The 15609-nt window shown below is 51.8% G+C and overlaps 1 protein-coding gene across 5 annotated transcripts in view; it reads left to right on the forward strand.

Moving 5' to 3' along the window:
• The window catches only part of LOC134342993 (DENN domain-containing protein 4B-like), a 59688-nt gene that overhangs the window by 15057 nt on the left and 29022 nt on the right, over window positions 1-15609 (forward strand). For 4 of the 5 annotated variants that reach the window (XM_063041768.1, XM_063041766.1, XM_063041767.1 and 1 more), the window contains 10 exons: window positions 2972-3141; window positions 3384-3625; window positions 3731-3797; window positions 5497-5555; window positions 5689-5833; window positions 11042-11217; window positions 11924-12024; window positions 12147-12359; window positions 14731-14876; window positions 15267-15400. In XM_063041768.1, coding sequence (XP_062897838.1) covers window positions 2972-3141; window positions 3384-3625; window positions 3731-3797; window positions 5497-5555; window positions 5689-5833; window positions 11042-11217; window positions 11924-12024; window positions 12147-12359; window positions 14731-14876; window positions 15267-15400 — 1453 coding nt within the window. The remainder of the gene's footprint in view (window positions 1-2971; window positions 3142-3383; window positions 3626-3730; window positions 3798-5496; window positions 5556-5688; window positions 5834-11041; window positions 11218-11923; window positions 12025-12146; window positions 12360-14730; window positions 14877-15266; window positions 15401-15609) is intronic. The other variant, XM_063041771.1, reaches the window with a different exon arrangement.

Raw genomic sequence — 15609 nt, forward strand, 5'->3', positions numbered from 1 at the left:
ATGTCGAGAGGGCAGTGTAATTATTGTCCTGGGGTATTTCAGTATGTCAGTAGATTGGGGAAAATCAGGCTGGTGCTGGATCCCAGGAGGGGGAATTTGTAGAGTGCCTAAGAGATGGCTTTCAGAGCAGCTTGTGTTTGAGCCCATTTGGAGAAGACAATTCTGGGTATTGGGTAATGAACCAGATTTTATTAGGGAACTTAAGGCAAAGGAATATTTGAGAAGCAGGGATCATAATGGAGAATTCACCCTGCAGTTTGAGAGGGAGAAGGCAAAATTATTACAGCGGAGTGAAGGGAATTACAGAGGCATGAGAGAGGAACTGGCCAAAGTTGATCAGAAGGGATCACTAGCAGGGATGGTGGCAGAACAACAATGGCAAGAGCTTCTGGTGGAAATTCGGAAGATGCAGGAAAGGTACCTCCCAAATATGAAGAGGTATTCTGAAGGGAGAATGAGGCAGCCATGGGCGACAAGGGAAGTCTAAGACAGAATAAAAGCAAAAGAGAGGGCATCTAGTAAGGCAAAAAATAGTGAGAAGTTAGAGTATTGGGAAGCTTTTAAAAACAAACAGAAGGCAACTAAAAAGAAAGGAGAGTAAAGATAAAATGTGAAAGCTGAGCTGGCCAACAATATCAAAGAGAACACAAAAAAGTTATTTTCAGATATATACAGAGTAAAAGACAGACAAGAGTGGAAATTGGACCACTGGAAAATGACGCTGGAGAGGTAATGGGGGACAAAGAAACGTCAAATGGACTTGATGAGTATTTTGTGTCTGTCTTCTCCATGGAAGACATGAGCAGTATGTCAGACATTTGAGAGTGTCAGAGAGCAGAAGTGAGTGTTGTTGCTATTACTAAGAAGAAGGTGCTTGGGCAGCTGAAAGTTCTGAAGGTAGATAAGTCACCTGGACCAGAGAGAGGACTAGAATATAACAGCAAGTCCAGTTGGACTACTGTGAGCAGTTTTGGGCCCCTTATCTAAGAAGAGATGTGCTGGCATTGGTGAGAGCCCAGAGGAAGTCCACAAGAATCATTCCAGAAATGAAAGGGTTATTGTATGAGGAGTGTTTGATGGCTCCTAATTGAAACCTATCAAATATTGAAAGGGCTAGGAGGGTATATGTGGAGAGAATGTTTCCTGTAGTGGGCAAGTCTAAGACCAGAGAGCACAGCTTCAGAATAGAAGGATGTCCCTTTAGAACAGAGATGAGGAGGAATTTCTTTAGCCAGAAGGTGGTGAATCTGTGTATTTTCCTCTGAGGTTTGCAAGGCTGCGGAACTCCCTTCCTGAAGAAGGGAGGGGATTGGAAGCAGAGTGTGTGGAGACCTTTTAAGGCAGGGCTCGGTTTAATGGGAAGCCCTGCTTCTCTGGGGGTGGTGGGGATGGGGATGGCTGGGGTCTGGACTGTGGTATGGCTATTATTTTATTACTGTTACATGAGGAGATTTGTCAGTTCCCAATTGGAATTGGTTTATTATTGTTAATTTTATTTATTTAGAGATCCAGTGCAAAGTCGGCCTTTCCAGCTCTTTGAGCCCTGCTGCCCCAGCAAACCTCGCCAATCCCAACTTAATCCCAACCTTACAATTTACAATGGCCAGTTAACGTACCCGGTATGACTTTGGACTGTGGGGGGAACCGGAGGAAACCCACGTATCTCACGGGGAGGACAGAGAGAGTCTCCTTAACAGAGGATGCCGGATTGCACTCCGAACTCTGACCCCCGAGCTGTAATAGTGTCAGTAGCACTAACCGCTACGCTGCCGTGGCGTCCATTATCGCCACATGTACCAATCAATTCGTTCCACAGTGCATTGAGTAAAGTGTAACAGCTACAGGCAAAGTGCAGCACAGGCAAGGCTATAACAAAGTAGACTGTCAGGTCAAGAATCCATCTTCTGAGTGCCATGGTAGTGTAGTGGTTAGCGTGATGCTATACAGCTCGGGGCATCTGTAAGGAGTTTGTGCGTCCTCCCTGTGGAATGTGCAGGTTTCCTCCGGGTGCTCCAGTTTCCTCCCACAGTCCAAATACGTACTGGTTAGAACATAGAATATAGAACAGTACAGCATAGTACAGGCCCTTCAGCCCATAATGTTGTGCCGACCCTCAAACCCTGCCTCCCATATAACCCCCCACCTTAAATTCCTCCTTATAGACCTGTCTAGTAGTCTCTTAAAATTCACTAGTGTATCTGCCTCCACCACTGAGTCAGGCAGTGCATTCCATACACCAACCACTCTGAATAAAAAAACCTTCCTCTAATATCCGCCTTGAACTTCCCACCCCTTACCTTAAAGCCTTGTCCTCTTGTCTTGAGCAGTGGTGCCCTGGGGAAGAGGCGCTAGCTATCCACTCTATCTATTCCTCTTATTATCTTGTACACCTCTATCATGTCTCCTCTCATCCTCCTTCTCTCCAAAGAGTAAAGCCCTAGCTCCCTTAATCTCTGATCATAATCCATACTCTCTAAACCAGGCAGCATCCTGGTAAATCTCCTCTGTACCCTTTCCAATGCTTCCACATCCTTCCTATAGTGAGGCGACCAGAACTGGAGACAGTACTCCCAAGTGTGGCCTAACCAAAGTTTTGTAGAGCTGCATCATTACCCCGTGACTCTTAAACTCTATCCCTCGATTTATGAAAGCTAACACCCCATAAGCTTTCTTAACTACCCTTAATTAGTAAGTAGTAAGTTAATTCAGCATTTTAAATTGTCCTGTGGTTGACTACGGTTGAATCAGTGGGCGGTGTGTCTCGTTAGGGCAGAAGGGCCTGTTCCGTGCTCTGTCTCTGAGTAAATAAATAAATCAGTCTCATGATTGGCAAGAGGTAAGAGCCCTTTCCCCCAGATAGAGGGTCTGAGTTAGTGGGGTGTGGGTTGTTGTTTCCAGAGCTGGAACGGCTTCGTGCTGGCTGCTCTCTCTCTCTGACTTACTGACAGTGGCCATCTCTGTACCACGCTAGGACTGGTCAGCAGATACCCTGAGACTGATAGTGAGTCCTTCCCTCTGCCACAGACGGTGCCCATCTTCTGCCTTCCCATGGGGGTCACCATCGAAAGCTGGCCTGCCCAGCCCAAGTACCAGCTCCCCGTCTTCTCCACGTTCGTACTGACCGCTGCCACTGGAGTCAAGGTAAGGGCGGGAGACGGTATCGGGGCGGGAGCTGGGGTTGGGGGAGGTGCCTCACTTCAGGGACTCTGAAAGTAGCAGGGAGAGCAGGGGAATGAGAGATAAGACCGTGGCACTGTTCTGAGTATGGGGTTGTGTCTGACTGTACAGTGCGTATGGGACCGTGTACACTGTATACAGGTCTGTATTTTTGACTGTGCGCTGCAGCTGGTGTATTATCTCTGACTATGCGGTGCTGTGTGCAGGTGTACGGCGCCGCCATCCAGTTCTACGAGTCGTACGCGCCGGACAAGCTGACGGAAAAGCAGCGTCTTAGCCTGGGGCTCCTGAGCCTGATCGATCGCCGACCCATCCTCTCTAAGTCTGTGCAGGCCAAGAAGAGCATCTGCGTCCTGTCCCACTGGCCCTTCTTTGACGTGTTCCAGAAGTTTCTCACCTTCGTGTACCGCTACTCCGTCTCTGGGCCACACGTCCTTCCCATCGAGAAGTGAGTGCTGGCTGATCCGCCTCCCTCGTTACCACCCGCCCTCTGATCAGGGTCCCGGTGCCGCGTGGAGGGCGCTGTATTAAAAGTTTTCGCATCTTGTTTCAGGCACATCTCGAACTTCTTGCACAACGTTCCCTTCCCCTCACCTCAGCGACCCCGCATCCTCGTCCAGGTCAGTGGCAGCCGCCTGCGCTTTGACCGCTGCGTTTGGGTGTGGGCGCGTGCACGCGGGCGGGTGGTCCCAGTGCCCCGTGCCCCTGCGTTACTGGAGTTACCACCACACAGGGTGGACACTGTGCTGCAGTGGGTAGCAGCGCTGTCTTCTGGTCCCAGAGACCTGGGTTCAATCCGGCGCAGTGTGCGTATCTGTCCGTCTGTGCGCGTATGTGTGTAGAGTTTACATGTTCTCCCTGTGAGCACGTGGGTCTCCCCCCAGATACTCCAGTTTTCTCAGTGAATGGAGTCCTTCAGGTTGTTATAGTGTCAGGGGGTCAAGCTCACACGACCTATTAAATGGTGTGTGTCTCAAATAGCCATGGCAACCAAGTCCAGCTCCTGGCCTTCGCGTGTGGTTTAGCTATTAAGCCCGGTGGAACCGTTTCTACTGACAGGTGAAAGGGCGAAGGCGGGTTACTGGCGCCTTAAAACCAGTCGCGTCGGGCAGATGGGGCTCACCAGCCGTGGTTGGCAGCTCATCTAGGAGAAGGAAAACTCTGATCTCAAACCTTCGCTGCCTTACGGTGATACCCAGTCACGGGGAAGGCTTCGGGAGTAAACCCCGAGGAAAAATCCGGAGCTGGAGTCCTCAACGTAGGCAGTTCAACGCTGACTGGCAATTCCTGCGACACCACTGGTGCCAAACTGCTGGTCCTTTGGGTTCGTCAGCTGCCTGGAGAGGGGGAGCCTGCTACATGGGCACAGCTTGCTGTCCAGATTGAAACTGCCCTGGCTCCTGTATCATATAGACAACTGGGACGCAACATCCATGGTCCACCCTGACCATCAGGGGCCTCGTGGTCCGGGGTCAGTGGGTTAATTGCCTGCGGTTAATTCTACCCACCTCCCCCCCTCCCGGTACATTGGTAATACCAGAATCAGATTCTGATGGGGGGGGTGGAAATCGATTATGGGGGAAATTAGTCAGGAGAATGTTAGTTTCAAAGGGCCAAATGTCATTAGGGAAATTAGGAAAAGAGAGTTTATGTCTTCAGAGCAATCCCATCACTGTCGTCTCCCTACAGTTCCCTGTCTCCTGTCCTCCCCCACAGGCCCTTCCATACTGACCAACAGCCCCCATTTACTCAGATTCTATTTTATTCGCCCCATGCTCCCCTCATTCCCCAGATTCAGCTGCTCACCCACACGCTCAGGGGCTGTAGGTAAGGAGGAGATGATGGGAGACTGGGGCTGGGAAAAATATCAGCCATGATCGAATGGCAGAGCAGACCCAACGGGCCAAATGGCCTCATTCTGATCCCATCTCTTGTGCTTGACTTGTTGGGGGCGGGGCACAATTTACAGCGGCCAGTTAACCTGCATGTTGTTGGGATGCGGGAGGAAACCGTAGCAACCGGGGAAACCTACGCAGTCATGGAGAACGGGCAGTCAGAGGGAGAGGGAGACGAGGGAGAGGTGGCGAAGGAGAGATGGTAGGAGGTAAATGGAGGGAGGGAGAGACAGAGAGAGAAGGATATAGAGGAGAGAGAGAGAGAGACAAAGGGGTAGACAGAGAGGGAGACAGACGCGTAGAGGGAGAGAGATTGATGGAAAGAAAAACATGGGGTGAGAGAGACACACACACACACACACACACACACTCACACTGTCACGACCTGGTAACACTCACTGTGTCTGCATTGTGTGTGTTCCAGCTCTCTCCCTACGACAACCTGCTGATCTGCCAGCCAGTGACCTCACCCCTCCACCTCAGGTAGGCACCCTTGTTTCCCCCTCCTCGTTTCCCCTCCTTGTCCTCTCCCTCCCCCTCCCTCTCCCCTTCCTCATTCCCCCTTCACTCTCCTCCCTCTTGTCCCCCCTCTCATTGCCCTCTGTGTGTGTTCCAGCGGGGCCAGTTACCTGAACCTTCTGCAGAACCTGGCTCCAGAGAACACGGTCGCCCTGCTGCTTGCCCTCCTCACTGAGCAGAAACTCCTGCTGCACTCGCTGCGGCCAGCGGTGCTGACCAGCGTCTGCGAGGCTCTCGTCTCGGTGAGTCACGGGCGTCGCGAGAGGGGGGAACCGGGTCCAATCCCCCGAATATTGATGCCATGTGCTGGAATTCTGAGCGTCTCCCTAGATATTTCCCCCTCCAGAGGGGGAGGGAGGGAGGATGGGTCGGAAAGGGGAGGGGAGGGCTGAGTGTCCTACCCTCGGATTACTGTCCAATGAGCTGAAATCTGGGGGGTATTTCCCCTGACAGAAGAGGAGGGAGGATGGGTCAGAAAGGGGAGAGGAGTGCTGGGGGGGGGGGGGAAGCAAGAGTGTCCTACCCTCGCTTTACTGTTCCAATGAGCTGAAATCTGAGGGATATTTCCCTTGATGGAAGGAAGGAAGGGAGGAGTGGCGGTCAGGGTAGGGATGGAAGCAGGGGAGGAGGGTTGGATCGGAGGAGGGAGAGGGTGGGTAGTGAGAAGGAGGGAAACATGGAAAGGTGGGGAAGGGACAGAGTGAATGGGGATGGTGGGTAGGAAAGAGGTAGGGAGTCATGGCAGAGGTGTGGGAATCAAAATCAGTATTAATATCATTGGCATATGTCAGGAAATTTGTTGTTTTGCAAACTTCTGGGAAGGATGTGTGTGTATATCAGTGTTAAAAGAGGTAGTTTTCATGGGTTCACTGTCCATTAAGAAATCTGGTGACGGAGAGGCAGAAGCTGTTCTTAACGTTGAGTGTGTGTCTTCAGGCTCCTGTACCACCACCTTGATGGTAGCAGTGAGAAGGGGGCATGCCCTGGGTGATGGGGGTCCTTCAAGATGGACGCCACCTTTTTGAGGCATTGCCACTTGAAGATGTTCTGTATGCTGGGGAGCCTAGTGCCCATGATTGATCTAGCCAAGTTTACAACTTTGTAGCAACACACATCAAAGTTGCTGGTGAACGCAGCAGGCCAGGCAGCATCTCTAGGAAGAGGTGCAGTCGACGTTTCAGGCCGAGACCCTTCGTCAGGACTAACTGAAGGAAGAGTGAGTAAGGGATTTGAAAGTTGGAAGGGGAGGGGGAGATCCAAAATGATAGGAGAAGACAGGAGTGGGAGGGATAGAGCCAAGAGCTGGACAGGTGATTGGCAAAAGGGATACGAGAGGATCATGGGACAGGAGGTCCGGGAAGAAAGACAGGGGGCGGGGGACCAAGAGGATGGGCAAGGGGTATATTCAGAGGGACAGAGGGAGAAAAAGGAAAGTGAGAGAAAGAATGTGTGTATAAAAATAAGTAACAGATGGGGTACAAGGGGGAGGTGGGGCGTTAGCGGAAGTTAGAGAAGTCGATGTTCATGCCATCCGGTTGGAGGCTACCCAGACGGAATATAAGGTGTTGTTCCTCCAACCTGACAGTAGAGGAGGCCGTGGATAGACATGTCAGAATGGGAATGGGATGTGGAATTAAAATGTGTGGCCACTGGGAGATCCTGCTTTCTCTGGCGGACAGAGCGTAGATGTTCAGCAAAGCGGTCTCCCAGTCTGCGTCGGGTCTCGCCGATATATAAAAGGCCACATCAGGAGCACCGGACGCAGTATATCTCCCCTGCCGACTCACAGGTGAAGTGTTGCCTCACCTGGAAGGACTGTTTGGGGCCCTGAATGGTGGTAAGGGAGGAAGTGTAAGAGCATGTGTAGCACTTGTTCCGCTTACACGGATAAGTGCCAGGAGGGAGATCAGTGGGGAGGGATGGGGGGGACGAATAGACAAGGGAGTTGCGTAGGGAGCGATCCCTGCGGAATGCAGGGGGTGGGGGAGGGAAAGATGTGCTTAGTGGTGGGATCCCGTTGGAGGTGGCGGAAGTTACGGAGAATAATATGTTGGACCCGGAGGCTGGTGGGGTGGTAGGTGAGGACCAGGGGAACCCTATTCCTAGTGGGATGGTGGGAGGATGGAGTGAGAGCAGATGTATGTGAAATGGGGGAGATGCGTTTAAGAGCAGAGTTGATAGTGGAGGAAGGGAAGCCCCTTTCTTTAAAAAAGGAAGACATCTCCCTCATCCTAGAATGAAAAGCCTCATCCTGAGAGCAGATGCGGCGGAGACGGAGAAATTGCGAGAAGGGGATGGCGTTTTTGCAAGAGACAGGGTGAGAAGAGGAATAGTCCAGATAGCTGTGAGAGTCAGTAGGCTTATAGTATACATCAGTGGATAAGCTGTCTCCAGAGACAGAGACAGAAAGATCTAGAAAGGGGAGGGAGGTGTCGGAAATGGACCAGGTAAACTTGAGGGCAGGGTGAAAGTTGGAGGCAAAGTTAATAAAGTCAACGAGTTCTGCATGCGTGCAGGAAGCAGCGCCAATGCAGTCGTCGATGTAGCGAAGGAAAAATGGGGGACAGATACCAGAATAGGCACGGAACATAGATTGTTCCACAAAGCCAACAAAAAGGCAGGCATAGCTAGGACCCATACGGGTGCCCATAGCTGCACCTTTAGTTTGGAGGAAGTGGTGCAACCAGTTGGAATGCTGTCCACAGTATATCTGTAGAAATTTGTAAATCTTTGGTGACATATCAATTCTCCTCAAACACCTAATAATAAAATATAGCTGCTGTCGTGCCTTCTTTGTAATGGCATCAATATGTTAGATTAGGATAGGCCCTCAGAAACTTGAAACTGCTTTCCCTTTCCACTTCTGACCCCTCCACATGGATTTGTGTGTGTTCCTTCGATCTCCCTTCCTGAAATCCACAATCGTTTCCTTGGCCTTACTGACGTTGGGTGCAAGGTTGGTGTTGCGACACCACTCAACCAGCTGATCTATCTCGCTCCTGTGTGCCCTCTCGTCACCATCTAATATTCTGCCAACAATAGTTGTGTCGTCGGCAACTTTGTAGATGCAGTTTGAAATGGGAGGAGGGAGGTGTGGTCGGGGCAGGGGTGAGGGGAGGGGCAACTAGGTGTCAGGGATGGGGGTGGCAGAATTTGCCACCCGGCTCTCTTAATTCCCTCTTAGTCCAGACAGAATCAATGAGTATGTCTAAATGTATTTTAAATGCTGTAATTGTACTCACTGCTATCATTTCACCTCATTCCACATCCCCACCACCCTCTGTGTGGGGTAAGTTGCCCCTCAGATCTGTTATAAACCTCTCCCCTCTCTAAACCTGGGTAAATATTAATTCTGAGATCCACCACAGAACAGGCCCTTTCAGGCCAGCGAACCGCGCCACCCAGCAACCCAGCTATTTAACCCTCGCCAAATCAGAGGGCAATTTACAATGACCGGTTAGCCACCCAGCAACCCAGCTATTTAACCCTCGCCAAATCAGAGGGCAATTTACAATGACCGGTTAACCACCCAGCAACCCAGCTATTTAACCCTCGCCAAATCAGAGGGCAATTTACAATGACCGGTTAACCACCCAGCAACCCAGCTATTTAACCCTCGCCAAATCAGAGGGCAATTTACAATGACCGGTTAACCACCCGGCAACCCAGCTATTTAACCCTCGCCAAATCAGAGGGCAATTTACAATGACCAGTTAACCACCCGGCAACCCAGTTATTTAACCCTCGCCAAATCAGAGGGCAATTTACAATGACCGGTTAACCACCCGGCAACCCAGCTATTTAACCCTCGCCAAATCAGAGGGCAATTTACAATGATCGGTTAACCACCCGGCAACCCAGCTATTTAACCCTCGCGAAATCAGAGGGCAATTTACAATGACCGGTTAACCACCCGGCAACCCAGCTATTTAACCCTCGCCAAATCAGAGGGCAATTTACAATGACCGGTTAACCACCCGGCAACCCAGCTATTTAACCCTCGCCAAATCAGAGGGCAATTTACAATGACCGGTTAACCACCCAGCAACCCAGCTATTTAACCCTCGCCAAATCAGAGGGCAATTTACAATGACCGGTTAACCACCCAGCAACCCAGCTATTTAACCCTCGCCAAATCAGAGGGCAATTTACAATGACCGGTTAACCACCCAGCTATTTAACCCTCGCCAAATCAGAGGGCAATTTACAATGACCGGTTAACCACCCAGCAACCCAGCTATTTAACCCTCACCAAATCAGAGGGCAATTTACAATGACCGGTTAACCACCCAGCAACCCAGCTATTTAACCCTCGCCTAATCAGAGGGCAATTTACAATGACCGGTTAACCACCCAGCAACCCAGCTATTTAACCCTCGCCTAATCAGAGGGCAATTTACAATGACCGGTTAACCACCCAGCAACCCAGCTATTTAACCCTCTCCAAATCAGAGGGCAATTTACAATGACCGGTTAACCACCCAGCAACCCAGCTATTTAACCCTCTCCAAATCAGAGGGCAATTTACAATGACCGGTTAACCACCCAGCAACCCAGCTATTTAACCCTCGCCAAATCAGAGGGCAATTTACAATGACCGGTTAACACCCAGCAACCCAGCTATTTAACCCTCGCCTAATCAGAGGGCAATTTACAATGACCGGTTAGCCACCCAGCAACCCAGCTATTTAACCCTCGCCTAATCAGAGGGCAATTTACAATGACCGGTTAACCACCCAGCAACCCAGCTATTTAACCCTCGCCAAATCAGAGGGCAATTTACAATGACCGGTTAACCACCCAGCAACCCAGCTATTTAACCCTCGCCAAATCAGAGGGCAATTTACAATGACCAGATAACCACCCAGCAACCCTCGCCTAATCAGAGGGCAATTTACAAGGACCAGTTAACCTGCCCGGTAAGTCTTTGGACTGTGGGAGGAAACCAGAGCACCCGGGGAAAACCGACGCGGTTTACATGGGGTGCTGGAATTGAACTCCAAACTCCGACGCCCCAAGCTGTGATAGTGTTGCACTAACCGCTACGCTACCGTGGCGTCCTTTCATTCTTCATGTTCTTTGGTCAGTACGTTCAGTTGTGGTAAATTGGTTTGTTATTCTCATACTGTAAATACCGGGGTCCAGTGAGCAACTTGGTTTTATCTGCCATCCATACAGATTGTTTCATCACATGGTGAATTGAGGGAAAAGTCTGTGTGTGTGCATGTCAATGAGTTTCTTTCTGTGTCAGTGTATCTGCATGTGTGCATATCTTTGTGTGTTTGTGTCCCTGGGAACAGCCCACACAGACAGCACACTGCCAGGGATGAACAGATATGAGGGCTGTTACACTGGCCGGTCCTGTGGAACTGGGGGCTAGCCCTCTCTCTGATAAGCAGATCCCCACTCCCGGAGTGATTAATCTCTCTCTCCCCTCCCTCTCACCGCAGATGATCTTCCCATTCCACTGGCAGTGTCCCTACATTCCCCTATGCCCGCTGACCCTGGCCGACGTGCTCAGCGCCCCTGTCCCCTTCATCGTGGGCGTCCACTCCAGCTACTTCGAGCTTTACGAGCTGCCCCCGGACGTCGTCTGCGTCGACCTGGACACCAACACCATCTCGCAGTGAGTTCCCAGCCTGGCCCTCCCTGGCGGAGGTCAGAGTTTGGGGGTGGTGGATTTGACCCCGGAGAGGAGGTCCAGTAGTGGCGGGAGTTTCTCGGAGTGGGAGGCATTGGTTTGTTGTGGAGAGAGGAGCAGTGGGTCGGACTGGACTTGGTGAGGGGCTGATGGGGTGTTGTGGGATGAGGTTAGAGGGGTAAAGGTGGGGGTAGAGGATGAGGGAGGGAGGGGAGCTGTGAGCAGGACAGTACTGGGGGGGTGAGTTGAGAAAGAGAATGGGTAGAGAGGGAAGGAGCAGATGTGATGGGAGAGGCAGGAAGCGGGGAGATTGTATGGAGGGAAGTTGGGAGAGGGTTGGTAGTACAAAGGAGAGAACGGGAAGTGGGGAAGGATGGGAGGATGGGATGAGGGATTCAAGTGGAGGAGAGGTGTGGAAGTGGGAAGGGGATGAGAGAATGGGAGAGGGGAGAGAGGTGAGGTGCAAGGGGAAGGAAAGGAAGCGATATGAAAGGAGGGTGGGGTAGAGATGGTGGAGGGGAGAGTGCACTGGGTGGTCTGGGATGGCAGGGGTTGGGTGTAGGGCGGCAGTGGGCGAGAGGTTTGAGCCAGTCACTCAGTGAGGATGGTGGTTGGTGTTGAGGGTGGCATCTCTGGTTCTGCTTCACGGATGGGATTCCCTTCTGCCCACCTCTGCCTCTCCCCACCACAGGAATGAAGACAAGAGGAGTGTGACCGTGAAGTCTCTGCCCCGCAAACCCTGCAAGGTCCTGCTCAGCTCCCTAGACCGCCTCTACCAGCAGCTCGACCAACGTGAGTGAGTTTGTGACGGTGTGGAAGGGCGGGCGGCACAGGGGGATGGCCCCCTAGATTTGTGACAAAGCGGGCGGAGAGCTTGTCCATTCCCTAACTGACCCTGCCACATCTCCCTGCAGTGTACAAGCCGGCAGAGGAGGCGACTCTGGAGTATCTGCTGACGGATTACGACCTGATCTACGGCCGCAGGAAGCAGCTGGAGCTGGAGATCCAGGAGGCTTTTCTCCGCTTTATGGCCTGCACTCTGAAGGGCTACCGATCCTACCTGATGCCCATCACTCAGGCTCCCTCAGAGACCACCACAGATGCTAACTCCCTCTTCAACCTACAGGGTGAGGGCTGGCAGGGGTTTCGTTCGCTGTCGTGGTCCCAATACGCGACCCGTCACACCCGTCTGTCATTGTGGCGCAGTGGGGAGAGCGACTGAGACCTGGCTTAGATCCTGATCTCCGACACAGGGTCGGGGAGGGGTGTGTGTGTGTGTGTGTGTGTGCGTGTTCCCTCAGTGATTGTGTGGGTTTCCCCTGGATTGAGTCGTTTTCTCTCCAGTTCAATCCCAACCTTGTGTGTGTATTTGTGTGTATATATATCTGAGTGCGTGTGTGTGTATCTGTGCGTATGTGTGTATATGAGTCTGTGTGTGTGCCTGTGTGTATGGGGTGTTGGAATAGTTTACCATCATCTGAGCGAATTGCGAAATGTTGCTTTGAAGTACTTGGCTTACTTAAGCTCATCACGCCTATTGGACCACCGACAGCAGCTCTCCAGAGTCCCCTGTCCTGGGCCAATGTTTCATGTTGTCCCTGGGTGTAGCCCATCTCCAAAGATCCTTCCTCTCCTGGGACGAGGTCTGTGGAGCTTCTTCTGGTGTTTCTGTGTCTCCGGGTTTTTACCGGATGTCATAGTCATAGTCATACTTTATTGATCCCGGGGGAAATTGGTTTTCGTTACAGTTGCACCATAAATAATAGTAATAGAACCATAAATAGTTAAATAGTAATATGTAAATTATGCCAGGAAATTATGAAATAAGTCCAGGACCAGCCAATTGGCTCAGGGTGTCTGACCCTCCAAGGGAGGAGTTGTAAAGTTTGATGGCCACAGGCAGGAATGACTTCCTATGACGCTCAGTGCTGCATCTCGGTGGAATGAGTCTCTGGCTGAATGTACTCCTGTGCCCACCCAGTACATTATGTAGTGGGTTGGAGACATTGTCCAAGATGGCATGCAACTTGGACAGCATCCTCTTTTCAGACACCACTGTCAGAGAGTCCAGTTCCATCCCCACAACATCACTGGCCTTACGAATGAGTTTGTTGACTCTGTTGGTGTCTGCTACCCTCAGCCTGCTGCCCCAGCACACAACAGCAAACATGATGGCACTGGCCACCACAGACTCGTAGAACATCCTCAGCATCGTCCGGCAGATGTTAAAGGACCTCAGGAAATAGAGACAGCTCTGACCCTTCTTGTAGACAGTCTCAGTGTTCTTTGACCAGTCCAGTTTATTGTCAATTCATATCCCCAGGTATTTGTAATCCTCCAACATGTCCACACTGACCCCCACTGGATGGAGTTGCTAGCTCCATGTCCATCCCTCCTCCTCTCACAGCCGGGCTTGGGACCATCCGTGGCAGAGTTTTGGTTTGCAGGTGCAAGGGATTATCAAGAAGCCAAATGGAACATTGACCTTCACTGCGAGAGGGATTGAATTTAAGAACAGGGAGGTTGTGCTGCAACTGTGCAGGGACCTGGTAAGGCCACACCTGGAGTACTGTGTGCAGTGCTGGTCTCCTTACATGAAGGAAGATATACTGGCTTTGGAGACGGTGCAGAGAAGGTTCACTAGGTTGATTCTGGCAATGAAGGAGTTAAACAATGAGTCATCTGGGACTGTACTCGCTGGAATTCTGAAGAATGAGATGGGATCTTATTGAAACAGATAAACTTATGGAAGGAGTAGATAAGATCGAGGCAGGAAAATTCTTTACACTGGTACGTGAGACTATAACTAGTGACATAGCCTCAGTGTTCAGGGGAATAGATTTAGGGTGGAGATGAGGAGAAACTGCTTTTCCCCAAAAGCAAGTGAATCTGTGGAATTCTCTAATTAGGGAAGAAGCAGAGGCCACCTCATTAAATGTATATAAGACAGAGTTGGATAGATTTTTGCATAGCAGGGGGGTTAAGGGTACTGGGGAATAGGCAAGTCGGTGGCAGTGAGACCACAGTCAGATCAGCCATCATCTTGTATTGAATGGCAGACAGGCTCGACGGGCCAGATGGCCAACTCCTGTTCCTATTTCTTGTTTTCTTATAAGCCATCCCAGTCCTTGAACATCCAATCCCTTTGTTCGGAGACTGTAACCTCCCCTCGGATTTAGTCACCCTAGCAACTTGGAGTGCAGACATGTGCACTTGTGTTGATGTCACACGCGGGCTTGTGTATGGAGGGAACTCCCTTTGCTCCACCTCCCCACCCCCCTCCTCTTTCGAGCTGCCCCTCGCCCCTCCCTGCCCAACAGTGTGAACGACCAGAGAGTTAGGTCAATCACCTGATCCCACCGGAGGGTACCCGGGTCTCTGACCCCCCCCCCCCGGTGGGTGATGAGTGGTTGAGTGGTTTGGGGATTAGGCAGTGACCTGTAGGGGGTTTGATTTGAGCCTCAGTCAGTGATGTCAACGACCTCTGTGCTCCTTCAGGGTTCCTCAAGAGTCGCGACCGCGCCAGCCTCAAGTTCTACACACTGCTGACCAGGACTCAGCTCTTCAGCCAGTTCATCGAGGAGTGCTCCTTCGTCAGCGACCGGCACTCCAGCCTCGAGTTCTTTGACGGATGCGTTGAGAAGGTCAGCTCCTCCCCAACCAGCCCTGGGTGCCATCCTGCTCTCCTCCCCACTCCGCCCTCTGGAGCCCAGCCCCTCTCCTCCCCAACGTCAGATCTCCTCGTACTCATCTGCAGGTCATTCCCCCCCCCTTTCCCTTAAATTTCCCCCACCCTTGGGAGAGGCCCTCTGTATTCCCTCCCCCACCTTCGAGTGATGCCCTCTGTGCTCGCTCACCCACCCTCAGAAGAGGCCCTCTGTGTTCTCTCCATCTCACCCGCGGGTAACCCCAACCCCCACATTCCTTACCTGCCCCCCAACCCTTGGGGATCACCCCTACCCCACGTTTCCTCCCTCTCTCCCCTACCCTCGGGTGACGCCCCCTCTTTCCCGCTTGCTGTTCGCCCCTCACAGGTGGATGTGGAGAAGATGGACGCCGCCCGCCTCATTGAGTTGGATGAATCACAGCGGAGCGAGCACACCGTCTTCATCATGCCTCCCGAGGTGCTCCAGACTCCCGACAGCCAGGATCCGCCTCAGCTGTACAGGTATCACCTTCCCCCCTTGTTTCTCAGTCTGACCCCCATATCCACCCTCCCCCCTCCCCAGCCTCGAGCCATCGAGCGAGCCCTCACATCCTGACCGGCCCAGCTCCTCCCAAAGCTTCTGCCAGACCAGCGATGTTGGTTTTACCCCCAACGGAGTGGTGGTTCTGTTCAGGGAGGTGTTAAGGGCGCAATGAGCATGAGGTGAGGGT

The sequence above is a fragment of the Mobula hypostoma genome, chromosome 2 (assembly GCF_963921235.1).
Source record: "Mobula hypostoma chromosome 2, sMobHyp1.1, whole genome shotgun sequence".
Taxonomy (NCBI): domain Eukaryota; kingdom Metazoa; phylum Chordata; class Chondrichthyes; order Myliobatiformes; family Myliobatidae; genus Mobula; species Mobula hypostoma.